Raw genomic sequence first — 22,265 nt, 5'->3', positions numbered from 1 at the left:
GTGCACACAAAAGGCACATCTATAAAAAATGTTAATCAGCAGTACATGAATCTGTTTAAGAAAAGTGTTTTTGCTTTGGCTTGAACTGTTTGAAAAATAACTGTACCTACTTTTTAGAGTCTTAAAACATGAAGAACAGAACTAGTTCATTTAAAAAATTTTGCAGTGGTCTTAAGTTTCTTATGCAATGGACCATCTCAATTATACTAACTATCAGGCTTTAGTATAACAGAGACATGACAACTACGATGACAATCAAGTGCTTTCTAGTTAGAAGAAGACGGTTCTTATGAGGTTTGAAACAAAGCATGTATTTTAATTTTATTATTAATTGCATTAATAAAATATAAAACACAACAACCATGTGATAAAAAGATAAGTAGCACAAAGAAGAGCAATCTTATGTTACTTGACCCTTTTTACTAGTCAATGCTTAAACACAGAAAACACCCCCCCCACACACACACATATATATATATATATATATATATATATATATAATAAAAAATACACTATCCCTAATAATAATTCAGAAGAATTTTATTTGAAGTCACCTTTCTGGACATTGAACAAAACACACAATTAAATGCCATAACACACCACGATAGAGAATGGCTTGATGAAAACTTATGGCAGACATAATATTATGCACATTGCACAATACAATATGACCAGATGCAATATAAGCTATTTGCAACAGCAAAGAAGATATATCCATTTATTAAATGGCAACATATTTTTAGATGGAACTTTTTATTTTCTTTCACTTTTTCATATTGACATAGATGTGTTCACTCCATGTGTCAGATGTCTGTCCGCTCCTTCTGTTCACCTGTTCTGTGGACTTCTATGGGAGAAATTTGGAGAAATTTTAAAAATACAATTGGTGATACAAACAGGTGATAATGTAATTTATGGGATTACAGTAAACATACCCATACCTTAGTGTTTGTTGTAGAATTTCTCATGCATGTGTCTGTAAAAGGAATGAAGTACATTTATTCTTGTTTTATATCCTGGTATTATAGTAAAACAGTACTTTGCTACAAATTCATACTTCTGCGTACTGTGTGCAGCTAATTGTCAAATATTTTATTCAACAGACACATAAAAGGAAGCTTTGCCTTGCCATCTGAAAAAAAGTTGTTCTTATACTATGTTCATGCCTGGAAATGAATATATGTGAATACTAGCAATATTAAAATTACCTCTTCTCCCCTTCCCTTAAAAAAATCTGTACTTTAGCTGTAAGTGGCAATTTGGGCCAAACTAATATTTTAGGAAATCTGGCCTGGAATGACTAATATCTTGTAGTGATCTGTAACACTCCTTTCTCTGAACATATCAGCATGAAACTGTCAAACAAATGGTTTAACTTCAGTGAAATCCTTTTGAGAAAAGTTAAACCTAAATGGACATATTACACTGTTATTCATGAAATAAGTGATTATTGTATATGTCAGTCTCTGTGGGTTTTTCTATGTGAATGAATGCCCTATGCTCTGTGTGCCTTTTAATTGCCCCTTGGGGACATATATAGTTATTTGAATTGAATACATGGTGGAAAGATAGCTGGAACTCTAGCCTCATGGCAACAAGGTTTCGGGTTCTACCACCACCCTAGCCTTTCTGGCTGGGTTTCACTCCTGTTGCCCCCATCAACCCAAAACATGCACCATAGGTACAATTCTCCAGCTAAGGTAGTCCTGACCAAGAACAGCACTGGCTCAAGATCTGGAGATGGGTCCCTGGACTCGTGTGGCCCATTGCTCCTGACAGACAGCATTAAAGAATGGATTAAATGGGGTCAAGTGTTTTGACATATTCTAGAGTTGAGCATTTGGTGCACTATTTTCACCACTTAGCACCACATTTATCAAATGTAATAGTATACGATTATTTACCTCTCTTGGTTTGCATGCACAGGACAAATGTGAGCACAACAACCAGGCTTGTGCTGAATATTGAAACTCCGATCAGAACGTAAACCATATTGTCAGAGAAATCTACAAATAAACAATTGATAGCAACATTAACAACAAAAACTTCTACATTTTCCAAAGGTATAACTTACTTTTTATGCTGATTCTGGTCCCATTCCCAAATACTACTTGTCCACAGGCGGCCACAGCACAGTAGTACGTCCCAGTCTGCTCTGAGCTCACATTGTGTATGGGGAGTTTATAGACACAGGAGTTGGTTGGACTGTCTGTATCGTTCTTACACTTTTTACTGCTGCCTCCATGACTGTAAAGGACTCCTGCAGCAGACTCTTCAGACTGTTTGAACCAGTGAACTCTGTGCTGTCCTTCACAGCTCCCAGTCTGGACACTACAGTTTAAAATCACAGAATGTCCTGGTTCTATGTACAGTGGAGACTTGTGGACTGTATGTTTCAAATTCTTTACAATGACAGTGACACTTTCTAGGAACTCATTTTGGTGTAAAACACATCTCACACAGTGATAAACAGAAGAATCTGACATGCTTACATTCATGATGTGCAAGTCATGGTTGTCATTGTTAAAATCCAGCTTGAAACGGTTGCTGCTGCGAAATTCACTGTAAAATTCAACTTTCTGGTCATATGTCAAGTATGAAGAAATTAAAACTGGTTTCATGCCCAATTTTTGCTTGTACCAGTAAACTTTAGCTCCCATTCCAAGATTGTTTTCAAAAATGCAACGTAGGGTAATGTTCTCTCCAATAGATGCCAAGAGGAAATTTCCTTGTTCTTGTTGATTTACAGACAATGGCAGGTCAGATATCAATGCTAAAAAGACAAACGAAAACAAAACTTTCAAAGCATACTACAATGGTAGAAACATCTTTAGATTAATAGTACAATACTACTTACCTGTACTGACCAGTGCAAGACGTACAGTAAAGAGAGTCTGAAAAAAGGACATCATTGATGATTGAAAGGCATTAATGTGGTCACTGCTCTTGAAAGCCTAGTATTGCATTTGATACTAGCGGAAATAGATGCAGCAAAGTACACGGCAACACCTTCGCTTGCAAGCCTGAAAGAATCTGCTCTAACCATTGTAGTCTGATACAGTCTTGGTGAATACATAATAAGAATGAACAATCAGTTTATCAGGGAATCAGTCACTTGACACATTTAAAAGCCATTTGTGGCCAGTGCCACATGAAGAAACCAGACAGTGGTTATCAAGCAAACAATGAGCAGGTTAGTTACAAACATTTTAGTTACATTTAGTTATTTTTTACATAATTTAGCTCTATACTTTATCAGATGGTTATCGTGCAGCAGCAGAATATCTGTGTGCACCTCTTTTGTGAATGCCAAAAAAGACCTTAAAGTTTTGATCAGTTGCCAGTATTGAAATGCATGATTGTTTTTAGCCACTAGCACAGCTTCAAAACAGCTCTTTCAGACGTGAAACAGGGACCAATCAGCTCTCATCCACAAACATCATACAGCGATTTACATGGCTCTGTCTTAAGTAGAGCTATATAAATGTGACTGTTGAGGTTTACTTTATATATTCTGTCTAGAGGCTCTAGTGTTGTCTAACCACAAATGAGCCAAGCTCTGTATGACAAACAGAACAAGCACTACTGTGTGACAAAGGGCCTGTATCAGATCACACTTTGGCTCTCTCTTTCTTCATGACTGAATAAAAAACAAAACAAAAAAAGTTTACTCTAAAGTCAAATAAATAAATAAATAAATAAATAAATAACAATGTCTCATAGTGGAAACTTGTCTTGGGCACCTAGTACTGTATCGATACTGTACACTGTAAAGTGCACACAAAAGGCACATCTATAAAAAGCAGCATTACATGAATCTGTTTAAGAAAAGTGTTTTTGCTTTGGCTTAAACTGTTTGAAAAATAACTGTACCTACTTTTTAGAGTCTTAAAACATGAAGAACAGAACTAGTTCATTTAAAAAAATTTGCAGTGATCTAAAGTTTCTTATGCAATGGACCATCTCAATTATACTAACTATCAGGCTTTAGTATAACAGAGACATGACAACTACGATGACAATCAAGTATGTGAAGTATGTGTTTAGCAAAGAGGTGGAAAAGGCTAAAGCGAAATACAATACACGTCTGGAGCAGCAATTCTCCACCAACGACTCTGCTTCTGTCTGGAGAGGGCTTAGGCAAATCACCAACTACAGGCCCAAAGCCCCTCCCGCCGTGGACAACAAACAACTAGCAGAAAAGTTAAACGGCTTTTATGCGAGGTTTGAAGTTTCACACCCCTCCCCCTCCTCCCCCACCATCATGGACATTACCTCCAAACCCACCTCGGACCCCCCCTCCTCCCCCACTGCCCTCACAGTTGTGGAGCAGGACGTGACTAAGCTTTTCAGGAAGCAGAATCCCCGTAAGGCCGCGGGCCCAGACGGTGTCTCTCCTTCCACCCTTAGACACTGTGCTGAGGAACTGGCTCCTGTCTTCACGGACATTTTTAACACCTCCCTGGAGTCATGTCATGTCCCAGCCTGCTTCAAGCTGTCCACCATTGTCCCCGTCCCCAAGAAGCCCAGGATCACTGGACTTAATGACTACAGACCTGTGGCGCTGACGTCTGTAGTCATGAAGTCATTTGAGCGCCTGGTCCTGCACCACCTCAAGTCCTTCACCTCCCCCCTCCTGGACCCTCTGCAGTTTGCCTACAGAGCCAATCGGTCTGTGGACGATGCCATTAACCTGGCCCTTCACTTCATCCTCCAGCATCTGGACTCCCCGGGAACCTATGCCAGGATCCTGTTTGTGGACTTCAGCTCTGCATTCAACACCATCCTCCCTGCTCTGCTCCAGGACAAGCTCGCTCAGCTCAACGTGCCTGACTCCACCTGCAGGTGGATCACTGACTTCCTGACAGACAGGAGACAGCGCGTGCGGCTGGGGAAGAATGTCTCGGACACTCGGACTATCAGCACAGGATCTCCACAGGGCTGTGTACTTTCTCCCCTGCTCTTCTCCCTGTACACCAACTGCTGCACCTCCAGCCACGACTCCGTCAAACTGGTTAAGTTTGCGGATGACACCACCCTCATCGGACTCATCTCGGACAGCGATGAGTCTGCCTACAGGAGGGAGGTGGACCGGCTGGTGTCCTGGTGCAGCAGCAACAACCTGGAGCTCAACGCCCAGAAGACAGTGGAGATGATCGTGGACTTCAGGAAAGTCACAGCCCCCCCTGCCTCCCCTCACCCTGACGGACTCCCCCATCACCACTGTGGACTCTTTCCGCTTCCTGGGCACCTGCATCACCCAGGATCTCAAGTGGGAGCCGACCATCAGCTCCCTCATCAAGAAAGCCCAGCAGAGGATGTTCCACCTGCGGCAGCTGAGGAAACGCAAGCTGCCGGTCCAGATGATGGTGCAGTTTTACACGGCCATCATTGAGTCCATCCTCACCTCCTCCATCACTGTGTGGTTCGCTGGGGCCACTGCCAGGGACAGACAGAGACTGCAGCGCATTGTGCGCTCTGCTGAGAAGGTGATTGGCTGCAGCCTTCCATCTATACAGGACCTGTACGTCTCCAGGACTCGGGGGCGAGCAGGCCGTATAGCAGCTGACACCTCTCACCCTGGACATGGACTATTTGAGCCACTTCCCTCTGGCAGGAGGCTACGGTCCATTGGGACCAGAACCTCTCGCCATAAGAACAGTTTCTTCCCCTCTGCTGTTTGTCTCATGAACACTCTATAATATCTGCACTAAACTGGACACTTTATAACACCGGTCACTTTAATAAGCCACTTTGCACTGTTGTTCTGATGCTGCTATTGTACATATTTTTTCCCTTTAAGTATTTAATTTGATTTTTTTAAGCATATCTTTTTAACTTTGTGCATGCTCTTATTTGTATTTGTATTTATTCAGTGTGTTTATGTTGCACTTTTTCACCGTAGCAAGTTCCTAGTTTGTGAACTGTGTTCACAGACTATGGCAATAAAAGTCTTCTGATTCTGATTCTGATTCTGAAGTGCTTTCTAGTTAGAAGAAGACGGTTCTTATGAGGTTTGAAACAAAGCATGTATTTTAATTTTATTATTAATTGCATTAATAAAATATAAAACACAACAACCATGTGATAAAAAGATAAGTAGCACAAAGAAGAGCAATCTTATGTTACTTGACCCTTTTTACTAGTCCATGCTTAAACACAGAAAACACCCCCCCCCCCCACACACACACACACATATATATATATATATATATATATATATATATATATATATATATATATATATATATATATATATAGTTTGCCATAGATAAGACACCAAGTTCTCACATGAAAACTTTTGAGAGACAGAGAAAATAATGTACTGAGAAAAAAAAAAAAAGAAAAGCTGGGTAATGCCAGTCTGAAGTATAAAAACCTTACTCATTTCACCTCTGCTTGTTTTGGATAAATATTGTTTACCTAGTTTTGACAATTGTGTTCATTTCTATTCAAAATTGTCTACAGCCTCAGTCCTTCTCTATTGAAGAGAAAGGGAATTGTGTTGTGAAGTTTCTTTCTTTGTTGTGTCCTTTTCAGATACCTCTGCAGTCTAACAGGAAGTAGTAGGGGGTGAGTGCCAGGGCTACTGAACATGAGTCTGTGGACATTGTACCTTTTTCTCATTATGACTCAGAAAATGACCCAACTCACAGACTGAATTGAACCAATTGTAGAGCGTTGTGTGTTTTTGACATAACTGATATTTTAACCTGTGTTTGGTGTGTTCAGCTACAGCTCGGACTGCCTGGTGGTCTGCCTTTCTGAAACTCAGTATGACTTCCTGATAGAAACCACAAACTTTGCTGCAAAGAAATATAATTCATATCCGCTCAAAACACCAACGCCCTTCACTGACAAGTTTACTTCAACAGTCAGAACAAATGTGGACCTTGATGTTATATTTCCCACACAAAAAGTGATGGTTTGTACTGAATTTCATAGCAATTTATCATTCATTTGGCTGTCTATGTATTTATTTATTGTAAGATTCAAGTATAAAAGAAAAATAATTACATAGTCAGTATTGAGATGGCAGAGTGTTCATTGAGACGAGAGTCAGTTAGTTCAAATCCCACTCCCTGCATTTTCTGTGTTGATAGAGCCAGATCTATTTGGCTGGTTGCTGGTTTGATCCCAGCTCCTACAGTTGCACACTGTCATTGTATTTTTGGACAAGACTCTCTACCAGCCTTGCCTCCAGTGTCTGCATGCACTGGTATATGAGTGTGTGGTGACTGGTTCTTTGGTGTAAAGTGTGTGAGTGCCATTGGAAGAAGAGCTATATAAATGTGACTGTTTAGGTTTACTTTATATTCTGGGCAGAAGCTCCAGTGTTTCTAAATCACCAATGGGCCAAGCTCTGCACGACAAACAGAACAAGCACTACTGTGTGGGAAAAAACAAAAACAAATACTGTACCTGCTTTCTTAAAACATGAAAAACAGAACTAATTCATTTAAAACAGTTTGCAGTAGTCTAAAGTTTCTTATGCAGTGGAGCATCCCAATTATACTAACTAGCATATTTTGTACTCCACCATTTATTGGGATGCAGTGAAGTCACATGAAGAGTCCTGGTGAAAACAATAATTAATTAAACAAAAACAATGTAATGTAGATACAGTATGGATTATTTTTGGATTTAAGTTTACGGAGTATAAAACAATAGTAGAAACACTTACAGCAGTAACAGAGATCACCGTCCCAACAGCAGCACAGATGTAAGTCTGGTGGCTGCTTCTCCACAATCGTACTGTGATTCACTAGGCCTGTTTAAATTTGCCATGCTCTAGCTTGGGACTGGTCGCGTGCTTCCAGGTAACCAAATACATATTTACAACAATAAAATAGTGAATCATTAATGCTAGTTGAAATAATAGATGACCAAATATTGTTATTTACAGTGAACACAGATAATCAATAAAAGCGCAAGTGCTAAACAATAAAATACACTGATAAAATGACATGCTGGCAACACATGTTTAGTATGACAATAACATGACAACTTTCATGACAATCAAGTGCTTTCAAATTAGAATCAGACAGTTCTCATGAGGTTTGAAACCCAATGCAAGATGTATTGTTATTTCATTATTTATTGAATTAATGAAATATTGAAACACAACAACCATATCATAAAAAAAGATAAGCAGCACAGAGAAGAGTAATCTTATGTTACCTGACCTTTTTTACTAGTTAATGCTTAAACACAACAAAACAATGAATAAACACACAATTAAACACCATAACACAGCATTATGCACATTGCACAATACAATATGACCAGATACAATATAAGCTATTTACAGCAGCAAAGAAGATATATTAGTTTATTAAATGGCAACATATTTTTAAATTGAAGTAGATGCATTCACTCCATGTGTCAGGTGTCTGCCCGCTCCTTCTGATCACCTGCTCTGTGGACTTGTACTGGAGAAATTTGGGAAAATCCTGAAATACATTTAGTAACAGGTGAAAATGTAATTTATGAGATTACAGTAAACACACCCATACCTTAGTGTTTGTTGTAGAATTTCGCATGCATGTGTCTGTAATAGGAGGGATTTCATATTGTTTTTCCTCCTGGTAATATACTGTAAAAGCAGTACTTTGTTACAAAGTCAAAGTCCTGCTTACTGTCTGCAGCTAATTTAAAATATTTTCTTCATCAGACACATGAAAGGAACCTTTGCCATCTGAAAAAGTTATTCTAATGCCATGCACATGGCAGGAAATGAATACAGGTGAATATTAGCAATATTAAAGTTACCTCTTCTTCACCGTTAATAAACTATTTCAACTATAAGTGAAAATTTGGGCCAAACTAATATTTTAAGAAGTCTTATGACTGAATGAGTCTTGGGGTGAATCTTATGGCTCGATTCACTACCAAATTATCACAATAATAATCCACAAACAAATGATTTAACTTCAGTGAAATCCTTTTGTGAAAAGGATTGAATTTAAACCTAAATGACAAATGACGGGGACAAATAGACTGATCACTGCTGCCTCCATGACTGTAAAGGACTCCTGCAGCAGACTCTTCAGACTGTTTGAACCAGTGAACTCTGTGCTCTCCTTCACAGCTCCCAGTCTGGACACTACAGTTTAGAATCACAGAATGTCCTGGTTCTATGTACAGTGGAGACTTGTGGACTGTACGTTTCAAATTCTTTACAATGACAGTGACACTTTCTAGGAACTCATTTTGGTGTAAAACACATTGCACACAGTGATAAACAGAAGAATCTGACATGCTTACATTCATGATGTGCAAATCATGTTTGTCATTGTTAAAATCCAGCTTGAAACGGTTGCTGCTGCGAAATTCACTGTAAAATTCAACTTTCTGGTCATATGTCAAGTATGAAGAAATTAAAACTGGTTTCATGCCCAATTTTTGCTTGTACCAGTAAACTTTAGCTCCCATTCCAAGCTTGTCTTCAAAAATGCAACGTAGGGTAATGCTATCTCCAATAGATGCCAAGAGGAAATTTCCTTCCTTGTTGATTTACAGACAATGGCAGGTCAGATATCAATGCTAAAAACAAACAAACAAACAAAAAACTTGCAGAACATACTAGAGTGGTAGAAATATCTTTAGATTAATAGTACAATACTACTTAGCTGTACTGACCAGCACAAGACTTGCGGTGAAGAAAGTCTGAAAATAGGACACCGTTGAAGATTGAAAGGCATTAATGTGGTCACCGCTCTTGAAAGCCTAGTATTGCATTTGATACTAACGGAAATAGATGCAGATGCTTGCAAATCTGAAAGAATTCTCTGTATGCATTGTAGTCTGATACAATCATGGTGTTGTGGGTAAACTAGTGTACTCTCTAAGATACACTGACATGAGATAAAAAAAAAAAAAAAAAGTGGTGCTAATTTCTCTGTCATCCACACTGGTTGAAATATATAACATATATATAAGGAGAGTGAACAATGCACAGTACAGTTGATCCAGATCTCTTAGATGTGTTCTATTAAGAATACTTATCACTGTAAAAAAATCGTCTGTCAAGTCAATTTTATGCTGCATTTTTAAAGGTCAAGTAGGCTATTCATGGGAATCAGTCACTTGACACATTTAAAAGCCATTTGTGGCCAGTGCAGGGTCATGAAGAAACCAGAATGTGGTTATCAAGCAAACCATGAGCAGGTTAGTTACAAACATTTAAGTTACATTTTTTACATAATTTAACTCTATCGTTATTAGCTAATTATGAGGTGGTTATCATAATATTGTTCAACAGCAGAACATCTGTGTGCACCTCTTTTGTGAATGCCAAAAAAGACCTTAAATCTTTGATCAGTTGCCAGTATTGAAATGCATGATTGTTTTTAGCCACTAGCACAGCTTCAAAACAGCTCTTTCAGATGTGAAACAGGGACCAATCAGCTCTCATCCACAAACATCATACAGTGATTTACATGGCTCTGTCTTACAGGTTTGCCATAGATAAAATATTAGATGAAGACACCAAGTAATAATAATGTACTGAGAAAAACGCTGGGTAATGCCCGTCTGAAGTACAAAATCTTTACTCATTTTGCCTCTGCATTGTTTTGGATAAATAGTTTACCTAGTTTTGACAATTTTGTTAATTAATTCAGATTTTTCCACAGCCTCTCTTCTCCTCCATTGAAGGACTTTATTAAGCCAGAGACTGTCAGTAGCGGCTTGAGGGGACTGTGAGGTACCATACAGACGCAGCACATTTGGTCAGACTGTAAACACTAAACATCTAAACTCAACCCACAAGCGCATTTCCAATAGAGAAGTACCTGGAGGACTAAAGAAAAGAGCGAGAGAGGAGGAGCGTGGGTTCTAGATGTATAAGGAACAATGTGATTGGTCTCCACAGTATCCACACTTCAAACTCAGCACCTGCAGCCAGGTGTTTGTAATCAGAAACACCTGGCTGTGATCAGGACAGTCCTGTGTGATGTCATGTAGTCCTTGAAATTACAGTGGCCACCGGAGACAGGACACACTTAGATTTATACATTTTTGACTTTGCAATAAAATTCACAAAATGACAAAGCACTTGGAACAGTAGACAATAGTATTAAAATGCCATATTTTCATTTTAGTGGCAAAAAAAATAATTTAATGTTTAGTTCTACTGTCAGTAAGAACAGGTCATGAAAGAGGCCTGATGGTTTGACAGATGTAACCTGGCAATAGAAGGGGGCCTCTTACATAATGAGCAAAACAACAAAGCACTAACATTTTTTAGCAATTGAGTGGGCGGTGGCCATCGTCTGCATCCTGTTTAGTCAAAGATTTCAGTGTAAACTCTGGGCCACATATGAACATCAGCTTAATGGTATTTTCACACCATGGCATTGATACTTTTCTACCTCACAGGCCTGCTCTGTGGAACAATGGGTAAGTGATTTTTTTATTTATTTTTTTACATTCCAACCCAATCTAAATATATAAAAAAAAAATGTTTTATTCCAATTTCAGATCGAACAGCAGGATCACCTTATCAAAAAGGTGTTTATATATCAGTTAACACTGGAGACAACCTGACACTTGAATGTCCACATAACAGACAAGTCTTTAAATACTATTGGTTTAAGCAAGGTCTAGGGGAGATACCACGACTTGTTTCTGTCATATATCGTGGTGCTTATAAGGGAGTTTTGGAAGACGAACTAAAGAATGACACGCGCTTTAAACTGACTGTTGATGACAGTAAAAACAATCTAGACATCTCAAATGCCCAATCTTCAGATTCAGGGACCTACTTCTGTACTATGAGTTATTCCATGATCTTTCAGTTTGTGCAGAGTATTACTGTTTTTGTGAAGGTTGCACAACTTAATGTTAAGGCAGCGGTCAGTCAGTCTCCACATGAGGGCATAGAACCAGGAGACTCTGTGGTTCTAAAGTGTACTGTTGAGGCTGAGATCTGTGACGGACAAAACAGGGTCCTCTGGTTCAAACAATCTGAAGAGTCTGCTGCAGGAGTCCTTTATAGTCACGGGGACAGCAGAGATCAGTGTGAGAGTAATACGGACAGTCCAACAAAGTCCTGTGTCTACAACCTCCCCATACACAATGTGAGCTCAGAGCAGACTGGGACCTACTACTGCGCTGTGGCCGCCTGCGGACAAGTCCTATTAGGGAATGGAACCAGGGTGTCTTTTGAAGGTATGGCACTATACATAGATGCATTTGATTCATTTACTGCCAAAAGAAGATTAAAAAAATGTATTGTCATGTACAGTGAACACTTCGTTTGAACTATGCAACATCCTTACTTGCTTGCTTATTTGAGAAATCAATTAGTATAGTGACCTAATTGACATAATTGGACCCGTTACATTCAATGGTTATTTAAAAGTCTAATGGTTCGTGGGAAGAAACTGTTGGTGAGCTTGCACAATCACGCACGTTTTTACGCTTTACATTTACGCTTTTTTGACTGACTTAAAATAATATAAGTATTTGAATTGTCAAGGTATTTCTGCCTTGACCCTTTCTTCAAGTAATCTGGCAACTAACTCAGATATTAAAAGTCAATACACACCCTTTGAATTACGTAAAAACCTAAATCTACCGGTGGATCATTTCAAATAAAAAAAACTTGCCACAACTCTAAAGTCTTTACATTTCCAATTAAAGGTATACTTGTGGGGATATTTATTTGCCAGGAATTACTACAGTATGGCATTAAATGTATCTTTTATTTATTTTATTACAGGTCTTTTTGTTGTTAATACCAGGAAGAACATGGCTTCTTACTGTGCTTGGCCTGGTGGTGTGACCTGCCTGTCTCAAAGAAAGATTTAATGCCATACTTTGGAATATTACATGTAAATATATAAAATTGCCATGTAGACAAGCAATTGATGGGCCCTCGACCAGAAAAGTTACATTACATTGCCTTTAAAAAAAAAAATGAATAAAAATAATATTTTCTTTTGTGTTTCTGAAAGCTGTACCTGTCCATGTGTACGTCCTGAGTGGAGCGTTGGTGCTCACCTCCAGTCTGCTCATCGGAGTGACTTTCTGCTTGTGCATGAAAAACAGTACAGGTACAAATAAAGAATTTGTGAACGAGTTTATATGAAAAGTAAAAATAAGAATGTAAATGCCTATTTTCTTCAGCAGGATCAAGACAAAATTCAGATTATTCTGCAAAATCAAATGTATGTTCTATTAAGATAAATCAGTTTGAACATTGAGAATTTCAGCGATTTTATATGTTCATGTTTTAAACATTTATTTTCCTGTACCAGGGTTTTCCTAAACTTGTCCAGTACATGGCAGCTGAGCAGGTGGCAGAGGAAAGGAGACGACTGATGGATGGCTCATGGAGTGAATGCATCTACTACAGTGTGGAAAGGGGTTTTAAATAATTATATGATGATGATGATTTTTATATAAGAGATTAAAGGTGTTTGACATATATAAAATTACTCTTTCTTTCTTTATACATTTATTTTTAATCCAATACATTTTTGCTTTTACTCTGTTACTTTTTTAAATAATTATTTTTTGTTGTCTTTTTACACATATATAAATAAAGGCAGTGCGTGCAATCACTTATTTATCAAGTGGTTTTACAGGTAATTGTACAACTATTTTTATTATTATTATTATTTATTTATTTATTTTTTACTTACTGACATGTCAAAGTTTCCTACAACCTGCATTTAAGGACTGTATAGTTTCAGAAAGATTCACCACCAGTCTGAGATGTAAATGTTAAGATACCCCAGTGAGCTAAAAATATAACATACAAACCAACACTCTTAGCTCATATGGTTCATTAAAAAGTTCTGCTTTAACGTCTGTTTGTTTAAACATTTAAAAAGTGGTATTTTCATGTAACATATTATATATCTTATATTTTAAATTATATATATATAAATAAATATAAATAATAAAGTACTTGTTTTTAGTATAGAAAGGTCTTTGTTACCAGGAGTCTCACATCTTCAGGAAGATTGCTCCAGGTTTTAGCTGCATAAAACTGAAACACTGATTCCCATGTTTAGTCCTGACTCTGGGCACCAACAGGAGGCCGGCCCCAGTCCTCAGAGTGTGAGATGGTTCATATGACACTAACATGTTGGAGATGTACTTTGGTGCTAGGCCATGGAGACACTTGACCACAAACAGAGCTGCTTTAAAGTCTGTTCTTTGAGCTACAGGAAACCAGTGCAGAGACCTGAGCACAGGACATTCTGGTTCTAGTAAGGACCCGAGCAGCAGCATTCTGGTTGTACTGCAGCTGTCTTAACGCTCATTTGGAGAGGCCAGTGAGCAGGCCGTTACAGTAGTTTAACCTACTGGAGACAAATGCATGGATAAGTCTTTCCAAATTTGACAGTATACCTTTCTTTTTACAACGTGTTTTAGATGGTAAAAAGCTGTAGATGTTGTTAATTTGATATGGCTGTTAAAACTCAAGTCTGAGTCCATTATTACCCCTGGATTTCTAGCCTGATTTAAAGGTTTTAGAAAGAGAGATAGGAGGTGACTGCTGACACATTATCTTTGTATCTGTGGGCCAAAGACTATGACTTCACTCTTCAACCAAGTACTCTCTGCCTTTTAGATAAAACTTGAACCACTTAAGTGCAGTACCAGAGATGCCCACCCAGTCCTCCAGTCTCTGTAAGAGGATTGTGTAATCGACAGTGTCAAAGGCAGCACTTAGATCTAACAGGATCAAGACTGAGACTTGCATCAGTGTTCGGGCAGATGTCATTTGTCACCTTGATTAGAGCAGAGTCTTAAAGCTGTGGTGGGGTTTGTTGCATAGTATAGAAAATGTGCGCAAAATGATTAAAACAAGTCAAATGAAATTGCATGAACTATAAACATGACAACAAAACACAGCTTCAAGTATGTTTTTTGATTAGAGAACACCATAACACAGTTGTTTAAGTTGTGCATTAGGCCGGGCACTTATAGAAGACATGCTTTTTTCCTGGTATATGATGAAATTAAACATAGCATACAACATTGATATCTAAGTATTGATATATCGATTCTGACTCAGTGCAAATGTAGGCATCAATACTATTATTCAAATATCAATACTAATTAGCATATGGAAATTGTAAGACTGACATACATTTTATACATATTAAGGCAACTTTTGGTCATTGCTTTTGGTCAAAATACCTCCACCAGCAGCATCTTGGACTGATCCAATCTCTTTTTTAATACATTCATTAAAATTCCTTCACTCATAAGATTAGACCAGTATTGAGTATTGGTATTGGTATTGGAAACTGATCAGCATTCCTGTTCAAAAGTACTGAAAGGATTCTCTGCTGCTGACTCCGCCCCTTCTTAGTGGTCTTTCAAAGTAGCAAGCCACAGGTTTTCATTTAGTGTTTTATTATATAATACCTTATAATTTTTAGGATTTACATTATTTGCAGGGCTGTACATTTAAATTAAACTTTAATTGAGATTCAGTCATTTCTAATGGACAATGATCAGGCTGGGTCTTTTTTAATGGAGAGGTCAAAGCAAGTCCTGTGTCATGTAAACTAATGTAAGTCCTAACTTTGGTTGAAGAAATCTGACTTTCTTCTGTTAAATGTGTATGATCTGTGGTCCATATCATGTGAGCAGACAAGATGCAGCATAAAGAGGGTTGTGTACAAATATACACTGTATATTGCACAAACAACATGGTCGAGATCATGCCTCTCGGAGCACTGATGATGCATCATGTATCATGTGTGTGATGGGAGCAGCAGCACTGGGGCGAATCACACAACAGCAGCTCGTGCATGGTCACCATGCACAGACCTGCAGGTGTTCAACAGATGATCTAAAGCAGGCCACACATCGACGGTGTGTGCTGAAGTGTCCACACCATGCGTAAATGGTATTCCTTTCTGGCATTTGCCAGTAAGAGCTATGGTGGCAGACACGCACATGCACTGTAAAATATGAAAGCGTTAAAAAAACTTGCCCAGACAAAGTTATTCCTGCGTGTTTTTTCTCCAAAGAAAAAAATGCACAAGTCCAGTGCATGACGGAGGTTTGCTGTTATAGTTGGATGTGAATCTGCAGCGTGGAGGCTGCTTTGGACCACAATTATGCACAGCAAAGGAAAGATATAAAGGTGTATGAACATCGAGTGGAAGCAGTTGTTTGTTAATGGAGCACCATTTACATTTTGCATGAATTAAATATAAATTAGATTACCACCCAAATAGTTTATGTGCCTATGTGGAACAGAGTGCCTGTTTAGTGCTATACACATCTGTTGTGCATTCAGCCCGTTATTAGATTAAGCTGTTTTATTGCTGGCAGTATCATTTTGACCTCAATCTTCCTAGAGGACGTCACATGAACTGAGCACCGTCTGTGTAGAATGAAAAGTTAGGGCCTGTATTGTTTAAGTTTAGGAAATAATATTGAACATAATTTTAATTATTTTTATCAAGCCAAAAAAAAATAAAAAAAATAAATAATAATAACTGAAAAACATGACAGATCAATTTGAAGTAAATGTCACATTGCCTTGCCCTAATTACACATGGATAGATTAGTATGAAATATCTAATAACATAATAAAATAATATGTTGAACACATTTTGCTCTAGTCTGTACAACTCGTTGTAAACATTATATCTAGTCTACAAATGGAAAAATGCGTAGCCATGCTGGCTCACCTCATTGGACAGTGTCTCTTTTGATCTGCCAGTCACATGTGAGCTAGGCTTTGAAAAGAAGAGACAGCATCAATATTTGTCATTTCACCAGAATATGAGGAACATGGCATCTCTGCATTCTCTTACCGTCCAATGTTTGTTGTTGGTTTCTACGGGTAAGTTACAATCTAAATAAAATTCCAATGGTTTGAACAGTTTGATACAGTGAATTTTGCTTGTTGTTTATTTCTAATCACTTCTTCAGCTCAGATGAATGGTCTTCAAGAGAAGGATATTTTCCTCCCAGCAGCATTTGGAGATAACATTAAATTGTCTTGTATTTCTTCTGACAATGTCAAGATCGGATCAAGATTTTCCTGGTACAGACAAAAATTGGGCATGAAACCAGTACTCATCTCTTCCTACTTTAAATATGACCAGAAGGATGAATTTTATGGAGAATTTAGCAGGGACAAACGTTTCAGACTGGATTATGAAAATGACAAACATGACTTGCACATCAACAATGTAAGCATGTCAGATTCTGCTGTTTATCACTGTGTGAAATGCTATTTACACCAAATTGACTTCCTAGAAAGTGTCACTGTGATTGTAAAGAGTTTGGAACCTACAATTGAGGTCCGTCAGTCTGCACATGAGGAAATAGAACCAGGACATACTGTGATTCTGAACTGTAGCGTCCAGACTGAGAGCTGTGAAGGACCACACAGAGTTCACTGGTTCAAACAGTTTGTAGAGTCTGCAGCAGGAGTCCTTTACAGCCACGGAGGAGGTAACATGCATGATGGGTGTAAGAACAAAGGGAAAAGTCCAACCAACTTCTGTGTCTACAACCTCCCCATACACAATGTGAGCTCAGAGCAGACTGGAACCTACTACTGCGCTGTGGCCGCCTGTGGACAAGTCCTGTTTGGGAATGGGACCCAAATCACAATAAAAGGTGAGTTTTATTATTTTATTATTGAGCCTTTGGCTGTTATACCCAAATATTACACAGAATAATAAAGCTAAAATGAAAAGGCTTTAAGATCACACACCAATGAGTTTATAAGCCCTTTTTCACAAATTAAAGAAGAGAGTAGAGTTTTGCTGTGAGGGTAAAATCTGACAACAACTGGCTATGCTTATTTTGAACTCAGGAGCTGCTTATAAAGTACATTTGTACAGCGGCATGAGATTTTGATAAAGTATATGTGGGGCAAAAAATGTGTTCAAGGCCTTAAACAGTCCGACAAAGTCCTATATCTACAACCTCCCAAACACACAATGTGAGCTCACAGCAGATAGTCACTTACAGCTGGGAAGAAACTGTTGGTGAGCTTACAAAATGCATGCGCCTTCAAATACCGAAATCATGAAAGTGTTTTTCACAGATTTAAAATAATAGGTATTTCTGCCAATACATACCCTTTGAATTAAGTAAAAACTAAATCTACCTATCTGGTGGATCATTTCAAATAAGAAAAGAACATTTTGCATGTTAAGTATATATATATATATATATATATATATATATATATATATATATATATATATATATATATATATATATATATATATATATATATCCTTTACTCTTATGATTAAAGGTACACTATGCAACTTTTCTGTGGGGGACCATCATCAATTACATGAGGTAATGTTACGACCGATCTTGTCTAGGGTCAGGGCAACAAAAATCACAATGAAAAAAATTGTGAAGTAAGAAGTAACTTAATGAACAGGGTTGTAAAAGGTAAAGTAAACAAAAGAGGTCTAAAATATTCAAACAAAAGGTAACGTGCAAGGTTTTAACAAAAGAGTAACAAAGGTTAAGTTTAACTAAGAAACAAATTTTATAAATACAGGACAAACAAACACAGAATCAGTACTGACATAACAGAAAAGAGACACATACAAATTGGCACACAGACACCAGCAGCCCTGAACAGGTATGCTGAATCTTCCTAAATGGGGGGAGGCGGCTGCAGGTGAGCCACAGGACTGGACAGGTGGGGAAATCCTCCAATCACAGGCAAGGACTCACACAGCTAGGATTTCATGGGGGAAAAGGCTCCAATTCAGGCACACATACAAAACATCCCCTCCCGAACCGCCACCTTAACGTGGTGGAGGGGTTTGAGCACCCGAATGATCCTGGGAGCTATGTTGTCGGGGGCTTCATGCCCCTGGTAGGGTCACCCATGGCAAACAGGTCCTGGGAGACGGGTCTGACTAAGAGCGGTTCAGAAGCCCCCCCATGGAAAGAAAAAGATCAAGGCCAGTTACGTCGCCCGGACTGGCGTTACCGGGGCCCCACCCTGGAGCCAGGCCTGGGGTGGGTGCTCGGCAGCGAGCGCCTGGTGGCCGGGCCTTTCCCCACGGGGCCCGGTCGGGCCCAGCCCGAAGGAACGACGTGGGGCCGTCCTCCCGTGGACCCACCACCTGCGGGAGGAGCCATGCGGGGCGGGTGCGGAGAGATCCGGGCGGCAGTCGAAGGCGGGGACCTCGACGACCGGATCTCCAGACATGGAGACTAGCTCTGGGGACGTGGAATGTCACCTCGCTGGGGGGGAAGGAGCCTGAGCTTGTGAGGGAGGTTGAGTGTTACCGGCTAGATATAGTCGGCCTCACCTCCACGCACAGCTCGGGCTCTGGAACCCAACTTCTTGAGAGGGGTTGGACTCTCCATTTCTCTGGCGTTGCCCGCGGGGAGCGGCGGCGAGCTGGTGTGGGCTTGCTCATTGCCCCACAGCTCAGCCGCTGCGTGTTGGGGTTCACTCCGGTGAACGAGAGGGTCGCGTCCCTGCGCCTTCGGGTCGGGGACAGAACCCTGTCCCTGCTTAGACTGCTGCCCCCGCGACCCGGCCCCGGATAAGCGGAAGAAAATGGATGGATGGATGGATACAAAACATAATAGGCAACAAACAACAATAAAAATAGCTTAAGACCTAGGGCCATATCAGGTAGCAATTGATGGGCTCCCAGAAAAGTTACATCACATTACCTTTTAAATGAAAAAAAATAAACATAATAATATGTAATATGTAATAATATGTGTTTCTGAAAGCTACACCTGTCCATGTGTACGTCCTGATTGGAGCGTTGATGTTCACCTCCAGTCTGCTCATTGGACTGTGCATAAAAAGCAGTGCAGGTAAAAACAAAGAATTTGTGAACGAGTTTATATGAAAAGTAAAAATAAGAATGTAAATGCCTATTTTCTTCGGCAGGATCAAGACAAAATTCAGATTATTCTGCAAAATCAAACGTATGTTCTATCAAGATAAATCAGTTTGAACATTGAGAATTTGAGCGATTTTATATGTTCATGTTTTAAACATTTATTTTCCTGTACCAGGGTTTTCCTAAACTTGTCCAGTACATGGCAGCTGAGCAGGTGGCAGAGGAAAGGAGACTGATGGACGGCTCATGGAGTGAATGCATCTACTACAGTGTGGAAAGGGGTTTTAAATAGTGACAGAATGATGATGATGATGATGAGGATGATGATTTTTTTTTTTTATATAAGTTTAAAAGTTAGAGTGTTTGATATGATAGCACAATATATAAAATTACCCTTTATTTCTTTACACATTTATTTTTAATCCAATACATTGCTTTAATTTTAATAAAATAATAATAATAAAAATATTATTACAAAACGTGTTACTTTCTATGAATTTGATTTAGTTTAAGTCCTTATAAATAGTACCTTTCTTGGGGTAACACACTCAACACAAACTCACTCACACTCACACAAAACACACACTCAGCACACACTCAACTGGGAGAACACACAAACTCATACATACAAACACACACACACACATGCACGTGCCTGTTACTTCACCATTACAATTTTTTTTTTTTTTTGTTTACATACATTTTCTTGGCATTTAATGTATTTAAGCAGATATTTATCATTTTTGGAGCAACATTAAGCAACACAGGAAACGCATTACATTTTGCTAAATTAACTGACACAAAGCTATCTGTGTCACCTTGAACACATATACACAATGTGCTCGGATTGAGAATGGCCAAAGGGGGAGATTGAGCCTTCTCAGTCTCAACAAGTTTAGAATTTAAGTACATTCAAATCATTGCTAAAACCTTTTTAAATTCTCATTTTTGACCAAGGATTGCACATATTTGTATTTTTTTCCCCCATTGCATAACTGTTGTATTTTTTTGTGTGTCTATTTTGTGTGTGTGTGTGGGTGGGGGGGCAAGACAAGACAAAGTTTGCCTTTGTCCCCCTTTACTGTTTAATATTGCTATAAATTGAGGTCACAAGCCAATATTAACTTTCTAATAAAAAATAAAGACATGTTTATGACATGAACACAGTTACAAAGACTTTATTGTTGCATTTGAAACAGGCTCTGACATCCTCTACCAGACTCAGGGTTTGAAGATTCAGGTCTTTGCATTTGTGGTTGCAATCAGGAAGTCATACTGTTTCAGAAACATTCGCCACCAGTCCGAGAAGTAAATGCTAAGATATTCCAGTGAGCTAAAAGTATAACATACAAACCGACACTCTTAGTTTATATGGTTCATTATAGCATTCTGCTATAACAATCAATATGAAAGACAGAAGAGTTCTATCATATGATTGTACTTGGATTATATATTATCTATATCTATCTATCTATAGAGATAGATAGATAGATAGATAGATAGATAGATAGATAGATAGATTGATTGATTGATTGATTGATTGATTGATTGATTGATTGATATAGAGGTGTAATATCCTCTATAACATGGCCTGGAACATCAACAGGACATCAAGAGCCTTCATTGCAAACTGGATGAGGTTGTGGAAAATCACCCTTGAGGCCAATGGCAAGCCACTAGCACAAGTGACCATCAAATGTGGCATATACAAAGGAAATGCACTGTCCCGACTGCTGTTCTGCATAGGACTGAACCCCCTCCACCAAATCATCAATAATACTTGCTATGGATACTGACTCAGCAATGGGGGCACCATCAGTCACCTCCTCTACATGGATGACATCAAGCTGTACGCTAAGAATGAGCGAGACATCGACTCACTGATCCACACCACCAGGAACTACAGCTCAGACATTGGAATGTCATTCAGGCTTGAGAAGTGTAGCTGGATGTTGACAAAGAGAGGGAAGGTAGTCCACACAGAAAGGGTCTCCCTCCCAGAAGGAAAAATAGCAGATATTGAGGACAGTTACAAGTGCCTTGGTATCCCACAAGCAAATGGCAACCTTGAAGAGGAAACAAGGAAAGCAGCCACGGCCAAATACCTCAGACGAGTAAGACAAGTCCTAAGGAGTCAGCTCAATGGCAAGAGCAAGACCCAGGCAATAAACAGCTACACCCTGCCAGTAATCAGATGGAAGGAATCATAAGCTGGCCAAAGGAGGAGATACAGACCACAGATGTTAAGCTCCTGACCATGCATGGCGGGTTCCATCCCAAATCCAGCACCCTGAGACTGTACACGAGCCATAAGGAAGGAGGCCGAGGACTAGTGAGTGTGAGAGGCACAATCCAGGATGAACCATCCAAGATCCATAAGTACATCAAGGACAAGGCCCCAACAGATGACGTGCTCAGTGAATGTCT

At 39.0% G+C, this 22,265-nt stretch overlaps 3 protein-coding genes across 3 annotated transcripts; 2 read left to right on the top strand and 1 right to left on the bottom strand.

Moving 5' to 3' along the window:
* Nucleotides 1–803: 803 nt before the first annotated feature.
* LOC117386017 (uncharacterized) lies at nt 804–2,949 on the bottom strand. Its single transcript, XM_033983323.2, has 4 exons — nt 2,858–2,949; nt 2,075–2,773; nt 1,905–2,006; nt 804–847 (listed from the first exon to the last, which is right to left on the bottom strand). Exons 1-4 carry the CDS (start codon nt 2,910–2,912, stop codon nt 804–806), a joined length of 900 nt encoding a protein of 299 aa, XP_033839214.2. The 5' UTR covers nt 2,913–2,949.
* Nucleotides 2,950–4,015: 1,066 nt separating this feature from the next.
* LOC117386413 (uncharacterized) lies at nt 4,016–13,385 on the top strand. The gene is made up of 7 exons (XM_055229252.1): nt 4,016–4,026; nt 6,541–6,573; nt 6,733–6,874; nt 11,658–12,174; nt 12,963–13,061; nt 13,138–13,175; nt 13,266–13,385. The coding sequence occupies exons 1-7, from the start codon at nt 4,016–4,018 to the stop codon at nt 13,383–13,385; spliced, it is 960 nt and encodes a 319-aa protein (XP_055085227.1).
* A 3,391-nt stretch (nt 13,386–16,776) lies between these two features.
* LOC117386016 (uncharacterized) lies at nt 16,777–21,150 on the top strand. The gene is made up of 4 exons (XM_033983321.1): nt 16,777–16,828; nt 16,918–17,613; nt 19,723–19,809; nt 21,038–21,150. Exons 1-4 carry the CDS (start codon nt 16,777–16,779, stop codon nt 21,148–21,150), a joined length of 948 nt encoding a protein of 315 aa, XP_033839212.1.
* Nucleotides 21,151–22,265: the final 1,115 nt, after the last annotated feature.

This window comes from Periophthalmus magnuspinnatus, chromosome 18 (genome assembly GCF_009829125.3).
Source record: "Periophthalmus magnuspinnatus isolate fPerMag1 chromosome 18, fPerMag1.2.pri, whole genome shotgun sequence".
NCBI lineage: Eukaryota > Metazoa > Chordata > Actinopteri > Gobiiformes > Gobiidae > Periophthalmus > Periophthalmus magnuspinnatus.
Note: the sequence above shows the minus strand (reverse complement) of the source record. Positions and strands in the feature narration are given on the sequence as shown.